Genomic DNA, 19,590 nt, shown 5'->3' on the forward strand with positions numbered 1-19,590 from the left:
TAAGGAAATCACATATTACTGATACAATAAGCTTGGTGGCTTAAGGAAATCACATATTACTGATACTATAAGCTTGGTGGCTTAAGGAAATCACATATTACTGATACAATAAGCTTGGTGGCTTCAGGAAATCACATATTACTGATACAATAAGCTTGGTGGCTTCAGGAAATCACATATTACTGATACTATAAGCTTGGTGGCTTAAGGAAATCACATATTACTGATACAATAAGCTTGGTGGCTTCAGGAAATCACATATTACTGAAACAATAAGCTTGGTGGCTTAAGGAAATCACATATTACTGATACAATAAGCTTGGTGGCTTCAGGAAATCACATATTACTGATACAATAAGCTTGGTGGCTTAAGGAAATCACATATTACTGATACTATAAGCTTGGTGGCTTAAGGAAATCACATATTACTGATACAATAAGCTTGGTGGCTTCAGGAAATCACATATTACTGATACAATAAGCTTGGTGGCTTAAGGAAATCACATATTACTGATACTATAAGCTTGGTGGCTTAAGGAAATCACATATTACTGATACAATAAGCTTGGTGGCTTCAGGAAATCACATATTACTGAAACAATAAGCTTGGTGGCTTAAGGAAATCACATATTACTGATACAATAAGCTTGATGGCATATGGAAATCACATATTACTGATAAAATAAGCCTGGTGGCTTAAGGAAATCACATATTACTGAAACAATAAGCTTGGTAGCTTAAGGAAATCACATATTACTGATACAATAAGCTTGGTGGCTTAAGGAAATCACATATTACTGATACAATAAGCCTGGTGGCTTAAGGAAATCACATATTACTGATACAATAAGCTTGGTGGCTTAAGGAAATCACATATTACTGATACAATAAGCTTGGTGGCTTAAGGAAATCACATATTACTGATACAATAAGCTGGTGGCTTAAAAAGATGAACAATTGATATCAAAGTTAACCAATTGAAAGAGATATAGATAGTGAAGTTGACGACACTCGGGGTCTTTGTTATTGTTTTTTGCCATTCACGTTTATGAGTAGTTCTCGCTTAACTGTATTATCCAGACTATAATATAAAAGTTCATGGTTACACAGAGCTTTGTGTGTTGGTCCATTATACTTCCGGATGGCAATATTGTGACCTTCTTAGCCAAGCGCATACTATTTATAGAGCAGCCATATTTGCCAATAATTAAGAAAAGAAAGGAAAAATCAATTAAAGAATTTATCCAAATTTGACTCTTCAAAAATATATCAAAACCGATTACATCTGTATAAATAATTACAGTAAGAGCATTCCTTTCAAACAATTCAGGCAACAGAAGCACAATTTTCATTTTGAAATTAGAGGCATCAATTTTAAAATTCTCAAATATAAAATAGCCTTGACTAACACAAAATGACATGAGCTGAAATAAACATCATTTTCGCCAATTTCTCCCCCAAAAACATTGGCAAAAAGAAATGATATCTATAGAGAAACCAATTTGACCAAATTTGGGGCCCAGAAAACCTATTCAAGTCTTAATAGTGAAAAAAACCCGAAACACCCCCCCCCCCCCCCCCAAAAAAAAACAAACAAAAACAACCTTGAGCTTTTATATAGCGCACTATCCACTAAATGTGCTCAAGCGCTTTACAAACGGTCCCTGACCAACAGCAAGACGTAACAAGAAGAACGCCTGTTAGACGATATTACAATTTTTTTCGGACAGAGACAACGCTGTTAACGGCCATTTTACACCCGAGTACGGTGAGAGAATGTGAGTAAAGAGCCTTTTCCAAGGACTCGACTATGCGCCGAGTGAGGCTCGAACCCAGGACCTTCCAATCCGAAAGCGAGTGTCATACCACAAGACCACATAGCCGTACAAATGAAGGTTGTACAATCTAATTATAATAAGGAAAGTACAATTACTTACCAATGTAGCCTGTTGAGGAGTACTGCCTGGAATTTGCGGCTGCAGTGTTAGACTGGAGTTAAGTGATTGCACGGCTGGAGAGGGGGCTCTGGGAGTTATTGTAGAGGCTTGGGAAGGAAGGAGGAGTGTTTGAGATGCAGCAGGGGAAGGAGAAAGAATAGTCTTAATGGGACTCATGGACGTTGCAGTCGCAGGTTTTAACTGAATGGGGGTACCAGACAGCCCCTTGAATTGTTGAGCTGTTATGACTTTAGCAGGGGTGCCACCTGCCAAGAGGGTGGAGCCTGGGCGTATGACTAGCTGTGCCTGAGTGCTTCCAACTGGTCGAATGATTTGAGCTCCTACAGGTGGTGAGTTGAGCAGCTTAGGAATCTGACTAGTAGAGACAGCGGCAACGCCAGTGACAGCCGATGCAGCAGGAGATAAGGTGAGGGAACCCCCAGAGGCAGTGGATAGGTTTAGTAAAGAGGTAGTAGGAGCTGCACTTGGTCTTGGTAGTAGTGAAGTTCCAGCTAACAGCTGACCGGTGAGAAGTGATGTCGGCTGTGGAGCAAGGTTAGTGGATGATGTTGCAGCCGTTGTAGTGGTGGTAGCAGCCGTGATGTTGGACACACCATCCACAACAGGTCTGAGCGTGGATATAAGCGTCTGCTTTGCAGCACCAGATCCCTGAACATTTACCAAGCCTGCTGGCGTTAAAACTGTATGAGGTTGTTGCTTTTGTTGGCTGTTGTTGACCAAAACAGTGCCTACAGATGATCCAGCAACTGATGGGGTTGCTGTAGATGCATTTATAAGAGAAGGAGGAGCACTAATGATGACGGCACTGTTCAAAGTTGAACTCCCACCACTAATGGCTGTCGGCGTTGCACCACCAGCCGTGCCGATAATCTGGGCAGTCCCTCCTGGCCGAGTTATAATCATGTGCTTTTGTGGAGTTGAACTAATCACAGTGCCTCCCAAAACAGCTCTCTGTGGTAAAGTGACAACATTTGACGTTGCTGACGAAGATGAATTGAGTGCAATGCTGGACGCCAACTGGGCTGGAATAACGAGACGGTTTGGAGTGCTGGTTGTGGTATTGGCTGATAAAGCTGTTCCAGGAGTTGGAGTTGAGGCATTTGGAGTCGATATCATAATCGTCTGCTGCTGCTGGGGTCTTATGCTGATGGTAGGGGTTCGTATCTGACTCTGTAAGGCTGCACTTAGTGGGGAAGCAGTGGGAGTACTAGAATTATTGGAGGCAGTGGCAGAGGCAGCTGTTGCTGTACTTGCTGATGAAGTGTTGAGGGATATAATCTGGAGTTTACCATCAGGCATGCGCTGTATAATTTGACCTGATGGAGAGAAAGAAATAAGGAATCCCATTATCGACTTGGCAAGTAACGATGCTTTAAAATGATCAACTATTAGTTATTTTCTATTTCAAAACTTTGTTGATAAATATCGTTAGCTCTGACCTAACAAAGACACTTGTCAACAAACAAATCTGCTGAAAACATCCTAAAAATAATCAATTAATCTTTGCCTGAATAATCTTGATGATGCACCAATCTCTACAATTACAAAACAGCAGACCTGTCAAATTAAAAACTTCAAATTTAGTAATTTTTATGTCAAGTTTTGGTAATTTGACAAGGAAATTCGTAATTTTTGAAATTGTGTACGAACAACCACAATATTATTATTTTTATCATCATTATTATAGTAGTAGTGGTAGTAGTAGTAGTTGTTCTTCTTATCATCCTTATTATTATGATTATTATTATTATTTAAGTACTAAGAATTAAAAATTTGTAATTTTCCATAAAATTTCGTATTTGGCCATGAAATTTGTCTAAAATTAGTAAAATTACGAAAAATTCGGCAGGTATGAAACAGTGAATAACTCAATACAAACCTGGCAAGAGACCCTTGACCTGGAGCTGGCCATTGGGTTGCTGAATAAATTGTAAGTTTTGCACCGGTTGGTTTGCATTTTGAGGGCGAATCTGTATCGTTTGGGCTGTAATAGAGATTGAAGAAGAAAAAGTTGGATAATCGATTCAAATAGATAAAACAGAAACTTTTCCACTATCTTTCAATTTCCAACGCAATTTAACTTTGAAAAGAGGGGAATGCAATTTCTAAAGCAGGATACTGAACTTTTAACTCACTCAATCCTAGAGATTTTTGCTACTTTTCAAAATTGGAAAAAAAATGTATTAAAAATGAACATGTGCAAAGATATCTTTATTCAACTGCCATTAACATGTAAAAATGAAAAACATTAGCTTATAATTTGTCTCAGAAAAATGTAATAAATAATAATAATAATAATAATAATAATAATAATAATAATAATAATAATAATAATAATATCTTTATTGTCCAAATAAAAGGTAGGAATGGGTAAACAACGGATATGATCGGTGTTAGGGTTGAGTGGGTTAAACACACATGACTCAGAGATGCCAACTTTAAATTTGATTCACAGGAGTTTCAGACACCACTCGTAGGAATTTCAACGCCGAAAGAGGAATTTCCGCACACAAGAAAAAGGAATTCGAATGGTAGTTGATATTGTGTTTACATATTGTATAGTTCTAAATAGATAACTGATTAGAATTATATTATGATACATAAACACATTGCCAAATACAATCCCAAAGTTTCCTTATTTCAAATGAAGTAAAGCGCCAAAACCTAATGGTAGAGATTGTAGTACTGGTGATAATGTGGTGTTGGTGGTTGTAGTAATAGTAATAATAATAATAATAATAATAATAATAATAATAATAATAATAATAATAATAATAATAATAATACTTTATTGCATCCCAAAAAGGAAATTTTTTGTACAGACGTGTTATAATTTACACATAAGATAAAAATACAATGGAAATAGGATGTATATATATAAAAAAGGAGCAGCTCTATAACCAGAGCTGCGCTTTATAATATGAATAATTTCAACACTGTAAAATAGTTAAAACTGTCACCATAAATTGAAAATTGAAAAGATTGCAAAACAAATAAATTAATAAATTAATATTTATATTTTAAAAAAGTAAAAATGAGAAATAATTATATAAAATGATTATTGCTTGTTGTTATAAAGCCTAATACTGGACGGCAGAAAAGATTTTCGGTGTCTCTCTGTTTTCGTTCCACTGCTAAGCAATTGCCTCCCCAAGCTGTTATACAAAATGACAAAACACTTTCGATTACTGCTCTATAAAATAATGTGCAGAGGGTTTTATCTATTCTAAACTGAGAGAGTTTCGATAAAAAATATGTACGTCTGCACATCTTATGCCTAATTATTTTCAAGTGTTCATCCCACTTGAGCCTGTCATCAATCGTTACACCAAGGTATTTGTAGTGAGGAACTCGCTGGACGAATTGGTCCTTTAATTTTAACGGTTCTATCGGTTCCTTCACTCTCCTAAAGTCAATCACTAGCTCCTTTGTCTTGCTTATGTTAAGCTCTAGGTGGTGGGCATCACACCAAGACACAAATCTATCAATTTCTTGCCTATAAGCCACTTCGTTGCCATTTGTTATGAGGCCTTGAAGAGCGGTGTCATCTGCAAACTTTATTAAAGGTACACTCAGGTTTTGACTTCTACAGTCATTCGTGTATATTGTGAATAATACAGGGGACAATACACAACCTTGAGGAGCACCAGTATTTGTAGTTATACAGGAAGATTTGTTTTGCCCTAATTGAACATATTGTGCTCTCTCCGTAAGAAATTCGAGCACCCAAGCAATTATATACTTGTTTAAATTCAGACTAGTCAATTTTTGAACAACCAACTGAGGTTGCATTGTATTGAACGCTGAAGAAAAATCTGCAAAAAGCAATCTGCAATAGCTCCTAGCGTGATCTAGATGCCTGTAGATGTTGTTTGTAAACAGCAAAATGGCATCCTCTACGCCACGTCCTGGTTTGTAAGCAAATTGATGACTATCACTCAATGGCATAAACTGATTCCTAATTTTAACAAGAACAAGTTTTTCTAAAGATTTCATGACTATTGAAGTCAGTGCAACAGGTCTGAGATCGTTCATAGTTTCAAGTTTTTCTTTTTTGGAACAGGAATAATTTTTGAAGTTTTCCAAATTTCAGGGATTGAAACGCATTGGAGGGACCAGTTAAAAATATGTGTATAAATGGGGAAAGCTGGTGGGCACATTCTTTTAATAGTTTTCCTTTCAATCCATCCGGCCCAGCAGCCTTCCTCTCGTTTAGTTTCGAAAATACGAATCTCGTTTCCTCTTCACTGACCTCAATAGTCATTTCATCTTCCAAAGCCCTGTCTAATTTATGTTTTTCATTTTCAATATCAAATTTGTTTGCTGTGTCGAAACGTGAATAAAATTTATTTAAAGTTTCAATTTCGATATCTTCTGATATAATCGTGGGCTTTGGATTATAGTTCACAGCAGTTTTAAGCCCCCGCCACGTGTCCCTTATATCCCCAGAAGAAAAGCATTTTTCAATTTTATTTTTGTACTTATCTCTACAACTAGATATTACCCTCTTTATCTCTTTTTGTTTTGTTTTCAGATCTTTTTTGTTTCCACTAGTATAGAGAGTTTTCTTTTGGTTCAATAAAAGTTTTAGATCTTTTGTTATCCAAGGCTTGTTGTTAGGATAATATTTTATTTCTTTTTTACAAGACACTAGCTGTTCACAGAATTTTAAATACTCACTCACACAGTCATTCAGCTCATCCACACTATCACATGATTCGATAAAAACATTCCAGTCAGTGCATTCAAAACAACCACGCAAATCTTCACACACACTTCCATTCCAGATCTGTACACTTTTCTTTACTGGTTTTACACGTTTAAAAACAGGGCGGTAGGTGGGGAGTAGCAAGAGCATGCAGTGGTCAGATAAACCTAATGGGGCACGGGGTAAACATTTATAACTATTTTTAATATTACACAGGAATAAATCTAATGTTTTTTTGTCCCTTGTCTCGCAGTCCACGTATTGATGAAGTCCCGGGAGAGTAAAATCGTTACATTGGTTAAAATCGCCAGTGACCATCAATACGGCATCGGGTGACTTAATTTGAATGTCCTGTATTTCTTTCCTCAAAATATTTTTCGCTGTGGTGTTGTCTGATGATGGTGGAATGTAGACGTTGATGATGATGACATGAGTATATTCCCGGGGTAGGTAATATGGTCATGACGAAACAGTAATAAATTCAATTTTATCGTCACAATACATTTTCTTTATCTGACAGTTATTGGGGTGGCACCATTTGTTGTTAATATATGTGCACACCCCACCCCCAGTTCGTTTATTTACATTAGTCCGATCTCCTCGAAATAGTGAATATTGTTCAATATTAAAACATGATGATGGTATGTGAGGAGATAGCCAAGTCTCTGTTAACGCTATTATGGAGGCTTGACGATAGTCACTATTAAAACGACACAGTGAAAACAGTTCATCAATTTTATTTTTCAGTGATCTTACATTACCTGTCACTACACAGGGTAAAAATGGACGAAAAGGCCGTCTGTTAAATTTTGTTTTTATTCCTCCCTTTCTCCCCTCTTTCTTACTTTAATAAACGATGTGTCAATAGTGGGTGGTGGGGTGACACGGGTTGGAGGGATCGGAGAGTCTCTGGAGTATAAGTTATCGATAGGCTTATTTTGGCAGCAAAATCACAGGCTAAAACACCATTTATGCTTATAAATATACTAATAAATATAAAAATCAGGAACAATATATACTTCACATCCATTTTGAATAAAAATTAGGCTTAAATTCCGACGATTGAATGATAAATGAATAAAAATATGTGTAGAAAATAGGTAAACATTCACAACACGTCTGTTGTCGCCGGAAGCCAGCGCCATAATCTAGTAGTAGTGATGATGAAGATGTGATAGTGGTTGTTGTTGTAGTAGTAGTGGTAGTGATGATGATGTGGTGGTGGTTGAAGTAGTAGTTGTAGTGATGACGATGTGGTGGTGGTATAGTGGTTGTAGTAGTCGTGGTCGTGATGATAATGATGTGGTGGTGATTGTAGTAGTGGTGTTAGTGTCGTTGATGGGGTGGTGATGGTGGTTGTAGTACAAATGGTAGTGATGATATTATGGTAATGGTGTTTGTAGTAGTAGTCGTGGTAGTGATGATAATGTTGTGGTGGTGGTGGTGGTTGTAGTAGTAGTAGAGGTAATGATGATGTGGTGGTGGTGGTTGTAGTAGTAGTGATAGTGATGATATGGTGGTGGTGGTTGTAGTAGTAGTGGTGGTGATGATGTAGTGGTGGTTGTTGTAGTAGTAGTAGTAGTAGTAGTAGTAGTAGTAGTAGTAGTAGTAGTAGTAGTAGTAGTAGTAGTAGTAGTAGTAGTAGTAGTAGTAGTAGTAGTTGTAGTGATTATGATGTGGTTGTAGTAGTAGTGGTAGTGATGATGATGTGGTGGTGATGGTGGTTAAAGTAGTAGTGGTAGTGATGATGATGTGGTGGTGGTGGTTGTAGTAGCAGTGGTGGTGGTAGTGATGAAGATGAAGTGGTGATGGTGCTTGTAGTAGTAGTGGTAGTGATGATGTGGTGGTGGTGGTGGTTGTTGTAGTAGTAGTAGCAGTGATAGTGATGATGTGGTGGTGGTGGTGGTTGTAGTAGTAGTGGTAGTTGCAATGATGATGATGTGGTGGTGGTGGTTGCAGTAGTAGTGGTAGTGATGATGTGGTGGTGGTGGTTGTAGTAGTAGTGCTAGTGATGATGTGGTGGTGGTGGTTGTAGTAGTAGTAGTAGTGATGATGTGGTGGTGGTGGTTGTAGTAGTAGTGGTGGTGATGATGTGGTGGTGGTGGTTGTAGTAGTAGTGGTAATGATGATGTGGTGGTGGTGGTTGTAGTAGTAATGGTAATGACGATGTAATGGTAGTGGTTGTAGTAGTAGTGGTAGTGATGATGATGTGGTGGTGGTGGTTGTAGTAGTAGAGGTCGTGATGATGATGTGGTAGTGGTGATTGTAGTGGTAGTGGTAGTGATGATGGTGGTTGTTGTAGTAGTGGTATTGATGATGATGTGGTAGTGGTTGTTGCAGTAGTAGTGGTAGTGATGACGATTTGGTTGTGGTGGTTGTATCAGTTGTAGTAGTGATGATGATGTGGTGGTGGTTGTAGTAGTGATGGTAGTTGTGGTAGTGGTAGTGATGATGATGTGGTGGTTGTAGTAGTAATGGTAGTGATGATGATGTGGTGGTGATTGCAGTAGTAGTGGTAGTGATGATGGTTGTAATACTAGTGGCAGTGATGATGATGTTTTGGTTGGAGAGGGGGAGGGGGCGGGGAGGTATCCTTGGAACAAACTGACCTCACCGGAATTTGACGGAAGTTGCCCGGAGCCCGGAATTTTTTGCTCCAGACCGGAGTTTTTTCCTGGTGAAACCGGAATTTTGGCACCACTGCATGACTTAATGAAATGATTTTAAACAGATGTTTGTAAAATGCTTTCGGACTGCAAATTAAAATTATGATGAAACATATACAAAAAATAAAATAAAGACCCCCCCCCCCCCAAAAATAAAAATAATATAAAACCCAACAGACCCATAACACCAATTAACTACCAAAAAAAACAAAAAAAAACCCCAAAAAAAACAAAATAATAAAATAAAAAGAAACATAGGCTTATCAGCAAAAACTGGAGTACTGACAACATGATTTAGGAAAACTCACTTTTAGGTTGTTGGGGGCTTGAAGAAGAAATAGTTCGGGTAGCTGGGGATGGGGAGATAAGCCTGGTTATAGTTCCCTGGGTGGCGGGGATGGCTGTTGTAGTAGCGATTGTGTTCACACCACCTGTACCTGGCTTCGGTGCCAGGGTGATGGACTGGGGCCTCAGCTGCAGTGCAGAGCTTGGAAGTTGAACACGGATTCCTGGGCGAAGCTGACCACCAAGAAGAGAACCTACAATAAAAAGTATGGGTAAATTAAGATCATACACACCCTTGAAAATGAAAATGAAATTTGAACAGACTTGTCATGTTTCATCTGTATCGTTGTTCCAAGAATTAAGAATGTAAAAGGTTAAGGTCATACCAATGCCCATTTAACAAGCTGAAAATAAATAGATACAATATCAACAATGTTTTCACCTGCATAGCTATGTGACATTCAAAACTTACATTCGATCTGCGAGAAATCTGAACCATAACCACTGACTTTTTTATCAAAAGAATTGAATGCATCTCAGTCCTAAGACATGGGAGGCTAGGGTCCAATAAGTCATATTTTCCTGATATTTCCTTGTATACAAACCCTATGTTTTGTTTGTTTTTAAGGGTTTTATGGCGTTTGCAACACATTTAGGTTATATCAGCACCAGTCAAAAGGAAGAAAATGGGATAGTAAAAAGTTCTAGAATTACAATTAAAGCACCCAAGAAAAAGTAAGACATAGTGGAACTGGGAACAAATAGGGATCAGATGTAGATTCCAAGAGCATACCATCAATGTACTTAGTTTGAGATCACCTAATAGTCTCATCCGGACACAAGCACAAAATCCAAAAAAGAGGAATACACTAAAATGCTTACATCATACATTCAAAATAACAAATATAATAATACATAACAAAGAGATGATTTACAAGGAAAAAAATAATCATCTCCCAAAACAATAACTATGCATTTGACTGTTTCCCTCTCAGCCACAAAAGCAAGTAATATCATTCCAAGACAAAGACAGAAAGCATGTTGGAAAACGGATTCTGTCCAGGGGACAGAAGACACAATATGTACCCCTCTGCCCATTATGGGAGGCCAGGAACCCCACCCTAATACAAACCCTACTTCATAAAACAGACAATCAAAAATAAATAAATATAACTTTACCGGCATTAGCAATGATGGTTTTGGGTTGCTGCATGGTCTTGATGATGCCAGAGGACAAGAGACTGCTGGTGGATGACACAGTGAGGGTTTTGAATGTAGAGCCAGGCTTGCTGGTGTTGTTGATGATGATGGTGGTGGAATTTGTTGATGCTATAGAAGACGTCGTTGAAGCAGTAGTGGTGATTTTAATCCCTTGACTTTCCTGAATACGCTTTTGGGCCAAGGCAAATCTTTGTTGCTTGAGCTGTTGTTCCATTTGAGCTTTGATCTGTGCTGGAGTCTGCTGTGTAGAGGTAGCAGCTTCTTTTTGAGCTGCAGCAGCAGCAGCCGCAGCTGCAGCCGATGCCTCTTTTGCCTTTTCTTGCAGGGCCTGACGCTGCTTTTCCAATCTGAAGAGAAATTAGAAAATGAGTTTGGACATTATAAAAGAATTGAAAGATTTCAAGGGGATAGAAGACACACAGAGACGCCAACTTTAAATTTGGCTCAGAGGAGTTTCAGACACCACTCGTAGGAATTTCAATGCCGAAAGAGGAATTTCCGCACATGAGAAAAAGGAATTGGAATGGTATTTGGCATTGTGTTTACATATTGTATAGTTCTAAATAGATAACTGATTAGAATTATATCATGATACATAAACACATTGCCAAATACAATCCCAAGGTTTCCTTATTTTAAAATGAAGTAAAGCGTCAAAACCTAATGGTAGAGATTGTAGTACTGGTGGTAGTGAGGATGATGTGGTGTTAGTTGTTGTAATAGTGGTAGTGATGATGAAGATGTGATAGTGGTTGTTGTTGTAGTGGTAGAGATGATATGGTGGTGGTGGTGGCTGAAGTAGTAGTGGTAGTGATGATGATGTGGTGGTGGTATAGTGGTTGTAGTAGTTGTGGTCGTGATGATAATGATGTGGTAGTGGTTGTAGTAGTGGTGGTAGTGATGTTGATGTGGTGGTGATGGTGGTTGTAGTACAAATGGTATTGATGATGATGTGGTTGTGGTAGTAGTAGTAGTGGTAATGATGATGTGGTGGTGGGGGTGGTGGTTGTAGTGGTAGTGATGATTGTATTGTAGTAGTAGTGGTCGTGATGATGTGGTGCTGGTGGTTGTAGTAGTAGTGGTAGTGAGATGATGATGTTGTAGTGGTGGTAGTAGTAGTAGTAGTAGTAGTAGTAGTAGTAGTAGTAGAAGTAGTAGTAGTAAAGGTTGTAGCAATAATAGTATAGTAGTAGTAGTAATAGTAATAGTAGTAGTAGTAGTAGTAGTAGTAGTAGTAGTAGTAGTAGTGGTGGTGGTGGTTGTAGCAGTAGTAGTATAGTAGTAGCAGTAGTAGTGGTAGTGATGACGATGTAGTTGTGGTTGTAATAATGGTGGTAATGATGATGATGTGGTGGTGGTTGTAGTACAAATGGTAGTGATGATGATATGGTAGTGGTGGTTGTAGTAGTAGTGGTAGTGATGATGATGATGATGATGTGGTGGTGGTGGTTGTAATAGTATTAGAGGTAGTGATGATGATGTGGTGATGTTCGTTGTAGTAGTAGTGGTAATGATGATGTGGTGGTGGTGGTTGTTGTAGTAGTGGTAGTGAAGATGTGGTGGTTGTAGTAGTTGTGGTAGTGATGATGATGTGGTAGTGGTGGTTGTAGTAGTAGTTATAATAATGATGTGGTGGAGAAGGTTGTAGTAGTAGCAGTGGTAATGATGATGTGGTGGTGGTGGTTGTAGTAGTAGTGGTAGTGATGATGTGGTGGTTGTGGTAGTTGTGGTAGTGATGATGATGTGGTAGTGGTGGTTGTAGTAATAGTGGTAGTTGCAGTGATGATGATGTGGTGGTGGTGGTTGCAGTAGTAGTGGTAGTGATGATGATGTGGTGGTGGTGGTGGTAGTTGTAGTAATAGTGGTAGTGATGATGTGGTGGAGGTGGTTGTAGTAGTAGTGGTAGTGATGATGATGTGGTGGTGGCGGTTGTAGTAGTAGTAGTAGTGATGATGATGTGGCGGTAGTGGTGTAGTGGTAGTGATAATGTGGTGTCGTGGATGTAGTCGTAGTGGTAGTGATGATGATGTGGTGGTGGTGGTTGTAGTAGTAGTGGTGGTGATGATGATGTGGTGGTGGTGGTTATAATGGTGATGGTAGATGTGGTGGTGGTGGTTGTAGTAGTAGTGGTAGTGATGATGATGTGGTGGTGGTGGTGGTAGTTGTAGTAATAGTGGTAGTGATGATGTGGTGGAGGTGGTTGTAGTAGTAGTGGTAGTGATGATGATGTGGTGGTGGCGGTTGTAGTAGTAGTGGTAGTGATGATGATGTGGCGGTAGTGGTGTAGTGGTAGTGATAATGTGGTGTCGTGGATGTAGTCGTAGTGGTAGTAATGATGATGTGGTGGTGGTGTTTGCAGTAGTAGTTGTGGTACTGATGATGATGTGGTGGTAGTGATTGTAGTAGTAGTGGTAGTGATGATGATGTGGTGGTGGTTGCAGTAGTAGTGGTAGTGATGATGGTTGTAAAACTAGGGCAATGATGATGATGTGGTGGTTGGAAGGGGGGGGGGGGGGGGGGGGGGGGGGGGGGGGGGGGTGTATCCTTGGAACAAATTGACCTCACCGGAATTTGACGGAAGTTGCCCGGAGCCCGGAATTTTTAGCTCCAGACCGGAGTTTTGGCATCACTGGACACAGTATGTACCCCCCTGCCCATTATGGGAGGGAGAAGCGTTTAACTTTCTTATACCAACAGTGATAATGTACTAATTTATGTGAATTTGAATAATTAAATCTTGTTAAACAACACACACAAAAAAAAGTTCAATTAGTACCCAGGTAGTGGCTAACAGTGGTGGGGTTGGGATGGGTGGAAAGCAGAGGAAAGGAGGATGGTACAATTTGTTGCATTGCTCCAACGCTTTTAGTTCTGAAGTAAGTGGTAGAGGGGAATGAGGAATGCTGAAGGAGGGAGTTGAAGGAATGGAAGTTACCGTCAGGTCTTTTCACTTATTTCTCCCTGTCAAATACTGTATGCATGGATATATAATGGGACTCGGCCACAACAGGGATTTGTCACTGGCTACCACATAACTATTGATAAACTCACTTCTCTCCAAACTGTTTAATTTCCCATAAGTCCAGCACTTCCTCCGGCACCCATACTTCATTTACACTGGGCTCTGTTTGACGGACTTGCTCTTGTCTCTTTCGCTGTCTCAATCCACTCCTCTGGGGTGTATATTCCTCTGGAAATGAAGGAAAGAGGTAGAAAGTGCTATAGTATTCCGAAAATGTTGGAGTGGAATTTGAAATTCTTGCACATAACAATAAGGCATCCTATGCAATTTGTGACCATTATTTCAATCTAAAAGATATTCAAAATAGCCCATCAAAGACTGTAAAAAAAAGATTTGTAAACTTCCAAATTTTTAAGAATCAAAACAAAATAGTTAAAACTTATATAGCTAAAAATTTTCTGTAATGCAGAAACATAGCTCTCAAGACTTTACATATGAAAAAAAAATATATAAAGCATAATATAATGAAACAACCAATTTACCAGACAATCAATTCACAACACAACAAAGCACATTTTCTTTTGCTCTTAACTTTTCAATGTTGCATTAATTTTCTTCAAATCATAATTCCTCCCAAAACAAAATTCAACAAAGGATGGCGACAATTCCTATGGGAGGAATATAGATTAAAGATATAATGTGCTTGAATGAGATGTGTGAAAGTCTGAGAAGAGTACATCCATCATCGAGATATAACATGAGAAATTTCTGCTACAGTTGGGTAGGAAATAAAAATGGATGGGCTTTGGATTGAAAGAAAAAAAAATATGGGAAAGTCGAATTCTTGTGACTTAAGAGATTTGCCTCTTTAAGCCTCAGGGTTCTGTCCCTTATATATAGTACTAAATTGCAGATAAACTTTTTAATCGATCTTCTGCTCTCTACATAATCTAACATATCTTCAAAAGGATTTGAAACTAAAACTTGATTATATTATCCTTGAAATTACAAATTGTAAAGCTGAAGCATAACGTTAAAAAAAGGATGTTAGTGGATGAGGAATGTAAGGTAGTGTTCTCATCTTTTAATTTCATATGAATAAATAAGCAAATAAATTACATTAACATTGCTTACCTTTAGGTCGATCTGGGACACCCAATGGCACAACAATTTTGCGTACCAAAAACTCCGACCTCAGCCCATCAACTCCGACCTCCCGTCTCTTTAGGAGCTCTGTTGTGGTGATTTCTGTTTCCGTGGAGATTGTGTTTGTTCCACCTGCGGGTGGCTTTGCAGCCATGTCGTCCCAGCGCAGACATGCCCACAATATCCTGAGTTGTAAGGCTGCTGCTGATAGTGAGGACATTGTCATGGTTCGGTACCTCCAACCAGTTTTAAAGAAAGGCCGAGGACAAGGGTATGGCCAACAAACACTGTTCAGCTTACAATTGTAGTTAAACATTACACTTTCTCTCCTTGAACCCAATCGTGCTAGCTTGCGCAATTCATTTCTTTCTAATACCATAATACTTTTTGAATGAGAGACTGTCTCAAACTTGTGACAGCTTGGAAGGCGACCATTTTTCAGTCCTTTATTAGGTTTCTTTGAGGATTTCGAAGACTTCAACAGTTTCACTTTGTCGGCCGTGCTACGTTTCTCAGGAAGTTTTGCTTTCAACTCCTCAACAGTGACACTCGACATAACAGCAGAAAGAGCTTGTGAGGGTGATCTTATTGCTTTCTCTGCCATTGTCTTTATAACTAAGTTTTTTACAACATCAGACACTGATGTACTCTTAGCAGGTTTGGGTTCTGAGGATGAACTGTCATCCGAATCATTTGAACTGTCTGATTTTTTCTCTAGCCCTGATTTCTTCTCATTCTCGTGTTTTGACAAAGCCAGTAAAGTGTGTGAATCTTTGTTATCGCCTTCAATGTCAACCTCTTCATCTTCTGTGCTGATATCCAAACGAGTCAATGATGACGGTTTCTCTTTCACTGCATCGTCTTCCTCATTTTTTGATTCGTCATTTTCAGAGTCTTGAGACCCTTTCCTACAGGCTGCATTTTCTCCCCCCTCTAACGAATCACTCACAGAATCCTTGCTATTTTCCTCATCGTTTTCAACACCCACTGAATCTGAACCCTTGTCAACTGATTCCTTTTCAGAACTTTCATCTGGACTACCTTCTTTGCTACTTCGATTTGAAGACAAATCATCATAATTGGATTCTGAAATCAAAGGCTCTTGAACAGTATCCTTTTCGTTCTCCTCCCCAGAAGATTTATTTTTCCTACAAGAAGGTGAGTAACAAATGTAGCTCTTGTCTTTATTGTTACGGCACATAATAGAATAACATGGATAAGGCGATAATTGTGGACCACTGGACGACTTTTGAACGTCACCTTTTTTTTCTGTTACAATGTCCTTCTTCTCCTTTTCAATCTCTCCATTCACTAATTTTGACCCAGTCTTTTCCTCCATCTTCTTTTTCATCTCTTCTTCTTTCTTTTTCTTGGCCTTCTCAATTGCTTCACTTAATTTCTGTTTCAAAGCAATCTGTGTTTCAATTTTCAACCTTTCCTTTCTTTCAAATTCATCTTGTTTTACCCTTTTATCAAGTAAGCCATCAAGCTTTGAGTAAGGTTTAGTGACTTTTGGATAATACTTTCGGGTCAAGAGTGACTCACTGACGTTAATCAAATCAACATCAGCCTTTTCTGGATGTTTCTTCAGCAATTCTAATGCATAGGTCATGTTTTCATCTTCTTTGTACTTATTTTTCATAAACAGTATAAAATCTTTATAAATCCCATCCAGCCGCTTTTCCCTCGATGATTTCTTCACGACTGGTTTCTTCTCTTCTTTCTCTATTTTGGGCTCCCTTTTTTCTTCCTTGATCTCCTTTTCACACGCCACCACAGTGTCCTCATCTGCCTTGCCCTCATTTTTTTCTTCTTCAACATCACCATCTGTTTTGCTCTCCACTTTAACTTCTGCTTCATCAATTTCTCCATTGATCTCCATATTCTCCTCTTTAACAGATTCTGTCTTCTCAATATCACTATTGACAGTACTATTATCATCAACTTCCATTATTTTCTCTTCTTCTTCCATTTTCTTCTCTTCATCTTCATCTTCCATTTTCTTCTCTTTATCTTCTTCTTCCATTTTCTTCTCTTCATCTTCTTCTTCCATTTTCTTCTCTTCATCTTCTTCTTCCATTTTCTTCTCCCCTTCATCTTCAGTTTTCTTCTCCTCTTCCTCTACTGACTTTAAATCCTCTTTGTCTTTATTCTCTTCTTCCGTTTTATCCATCACATCCTCCGATCCATTTGTGTTAGCATCACTACTAGTTTCCTCATCCCCCGGTGTGACAGACAAAGATGGATCCGTCTTTGCAGATTTAACACGACGCAATTTGATCTTTTCTGCAACGTTCCGTAGACCCGTGGTATTTTGAGGCACTTCTTTAAAATTTCTGGTGGTGCTGATCCATCTCCAGCCATTCCCTCCAGTCACTCTGTATTCTTCTCCTTTTAACTTCCAAATCTGTAGAAGTAATGAAAAATATACATTTTGGTGTAATGAATAATATATAAATAAGATATGGCGTGTTTGAAAGATGGGCAATATACGAGAATGAAAAAGGACCTGGTCTTGTAGAGACATCGAAAACAAAATTAAATAATTTTTTTGATTGATTATCTACCTTTGCAACTCATTATCTCATCTTCAGACAACTGCGCGCAACATTTATCCGGTGAAAAAAAAAAGAAAAGAAAGATAAAAAGAAGGGAAAAAATAAAGAGAGAGAGAGAGAGGAAGATAGATAGATAGATAGATAGATAGAGAGAGAGAGAGAGAGAGAGAGAGAGAGGAAGATAGATAGATAGAGAGAGAGAGAGAGAGAGAGAGAGAGAGAGAGAGAGAGAGAGAGAGAGAGAGAAATAAGAAATTAGTAATATCCTTCCATTCCAAATGATCATACCTGATGTTTTAGCCCAAGAGTATACTTAATCCATATCAAAGGCCTGACTTCGTCTTCGTCCTCTTTTCTTTTTTTCTGTTCCTTTTCTTTCTTCTTCCACTCCTCTCTATCCGACACAGTTATGCGATATAACCTCACATGACCTGGGTGGAAGGTGCACAATAATACGCAGATGAGGGATATATCTATATAGCATCAAGATTTACTCTCATATAACACCAGAACTATCTTAATCTTAAATAAAGTTATAGAGCTTCTAGCCACCATAGTCCCTATAATAATTCAGACTCTTATTCAATTGCAGTTTGATTTTAACAGACATATATAACAATACATTTTTTAAAAACAAATCTGGTGCTACTAGCAGGTTATCAAAGCCTTAAGTGAAATTTGCTAAATCCAAAATTGGAGAAAATACCCATTGTTGATTTGAGTTTTCAAAATGGCTATCACTAAACGCCACTGCTGAATTGCTAATAATTGTATACGGGGCATCGTTCATTAAATCTTCCCCCCCCCCCTTTTTTTTTGGGCATTGTTGTTGTCTTTTTCTCTCCATTTACAATATGTGTCAGTGCATGAGGAACCATCAATTGGGCATTGCTAAGCACAGCAGTACAAGTACTTGCTAGTTCAATATACAGGGAAGTAAAACAGGGATTTAATTTGTCACTGTTCATTTTATCCAAGTTCCTGTTACAACCCAAGCTGTTACAAGGGGACTGGACTGTTTATGATGTACACCTGAAGGCACAATTATATTCTGATGTAACATATTAACATACTAATCCCCAGACGTCATGTACCATCAAACCTCTATAAAACAAAACAATGATAATAATTATTTTAAAAAACCCATAATCATTATGCCTAGAACAAATATACCCGAATTCGAAATAGGGCTGATCATACCCAGTCTTCTATGCTATGTCACCTGGAACAACTACAAAAGACGTCTAACGTCTAACTTCTACGTCATGGCACAAGACCGAAGGGCTAGAGCTCAGGTGGTCGCTGGTTCGGATAAGTAAGTAAGTCTATCTCTATAATTCCAACAAATATCAACACCATGCCAAAAAAATAAATAAAAAATCACTAACCTAGTGCTTCGTGCCACACCGGGTTGAAGACACATGGCTTGATACAAGCCTCCAAGACACAAAGGGCCAGACCAAAGTCCTTGGGTGTTTGACAAATTTGGACTGCCTTCTGCCATTGTTGTTTGTAACTTGACCAGTTATTGTGCATAAATGGGACCTGTAGATTTCAATATTGCATGAAAGGAAAAAGCAGAGAAAATTTTAATTCACATGCACATCAGTGTAATTTAAAAACTTTAAAGAAGTATTTCTATGAATAGCATGAGGATATTAACAATATACAATTTCATTCCAACGGATCCGACTCAAATTAATTGCTCTGAGAATTCTGGCATGCATTATGGGTAAATAGGTGTAAACATATAATATATTTAAACACATTCTACTTTGCTGATTAACAATGGTTCATTCCAAAAAACAAATAAATGTTAAATTATAACCCATCTGTCAAAAATCACAAAAAGTGTTGACTCTTGCACATATTGTAGACAGTTCATTTCAAGAGCGCCTTAAATCGATGTGCAAACTGACAATTTAATTATTAAATATATATCAGGCTAAAAGTTTGCATCATCGAAAAGAATTATGGAAGAATTTTTCATTGCTAATGCTACAAAATTGAAGATGTTTTGTTTTTAAGGGTTTTACAGCGCTTGCAACACATTTAGGTTATATCAGCGCCAGTAAAAAGGAGAAAA

At 38.3% G+C, this 19,590-nt stretch overlaps 1 protein-coding gene across 1 annotated transcript in view; it reads right to left on the bottom strand.

The window, feature by feature from the left end:
• Window positions 1–19,590, bottom strand: part of LOC144973672 (nucleosome-remodeling factor subunit NURF301-like) — a 39,944-nt gene that overhangs the window by 8,844 nt on the left and 11,510 nt on the right. The window contains exons 9-16 of the mRNA XM_078916414.1: window positions 18,893–19,049; window positions 17,793–17,935; window positions 14,935–17,353; window positions 13,890–14,028; window positions 10,797–11,185; window positions 9,641–9,871; window positions 3,838–3,942; window positions 1,938–3,274 (exon numbers count right to left, since the gene is read on the bottom strand). Coding sequence (XP_078772540.1) covers window positions 1,938–3,274; window positions 3,838–3,942; window positions 9,641–9,871; window positions 10,797–11,185; window positions 13,890–14,028; window positions 14,935–17,353; window positions 17,793–17,935; window positions 18,893–19,049 — 4,920 coding nt within the window. The remainder of the gene's footprint in view (window positions 1–1,937; window positions 3,275–3,837; window positions 3,943–9,640; window positions 9,872–10,796; window positions 11,186–13,889; window positions 14,029–14,934; window positions 17,354–17,792; window positions 17,936–18,892; window positions 19,050–19,590) is intronic.

This window comes from Berghia stephanieae, chromosome 5 (genome assembly GCF_034508935.2).
Source record: "Berghia stephanieae isolate SIO BIC M18660-M18661 chromosome 5, UCSD_Bste_1.3, whole genome shotgun sequence".
NCBI lineage: Eukaryota > Metazoa > Mollusca > Gastropoda > Nudibranchia > Aeolidiidae > Berghia > Berghia stephanieae.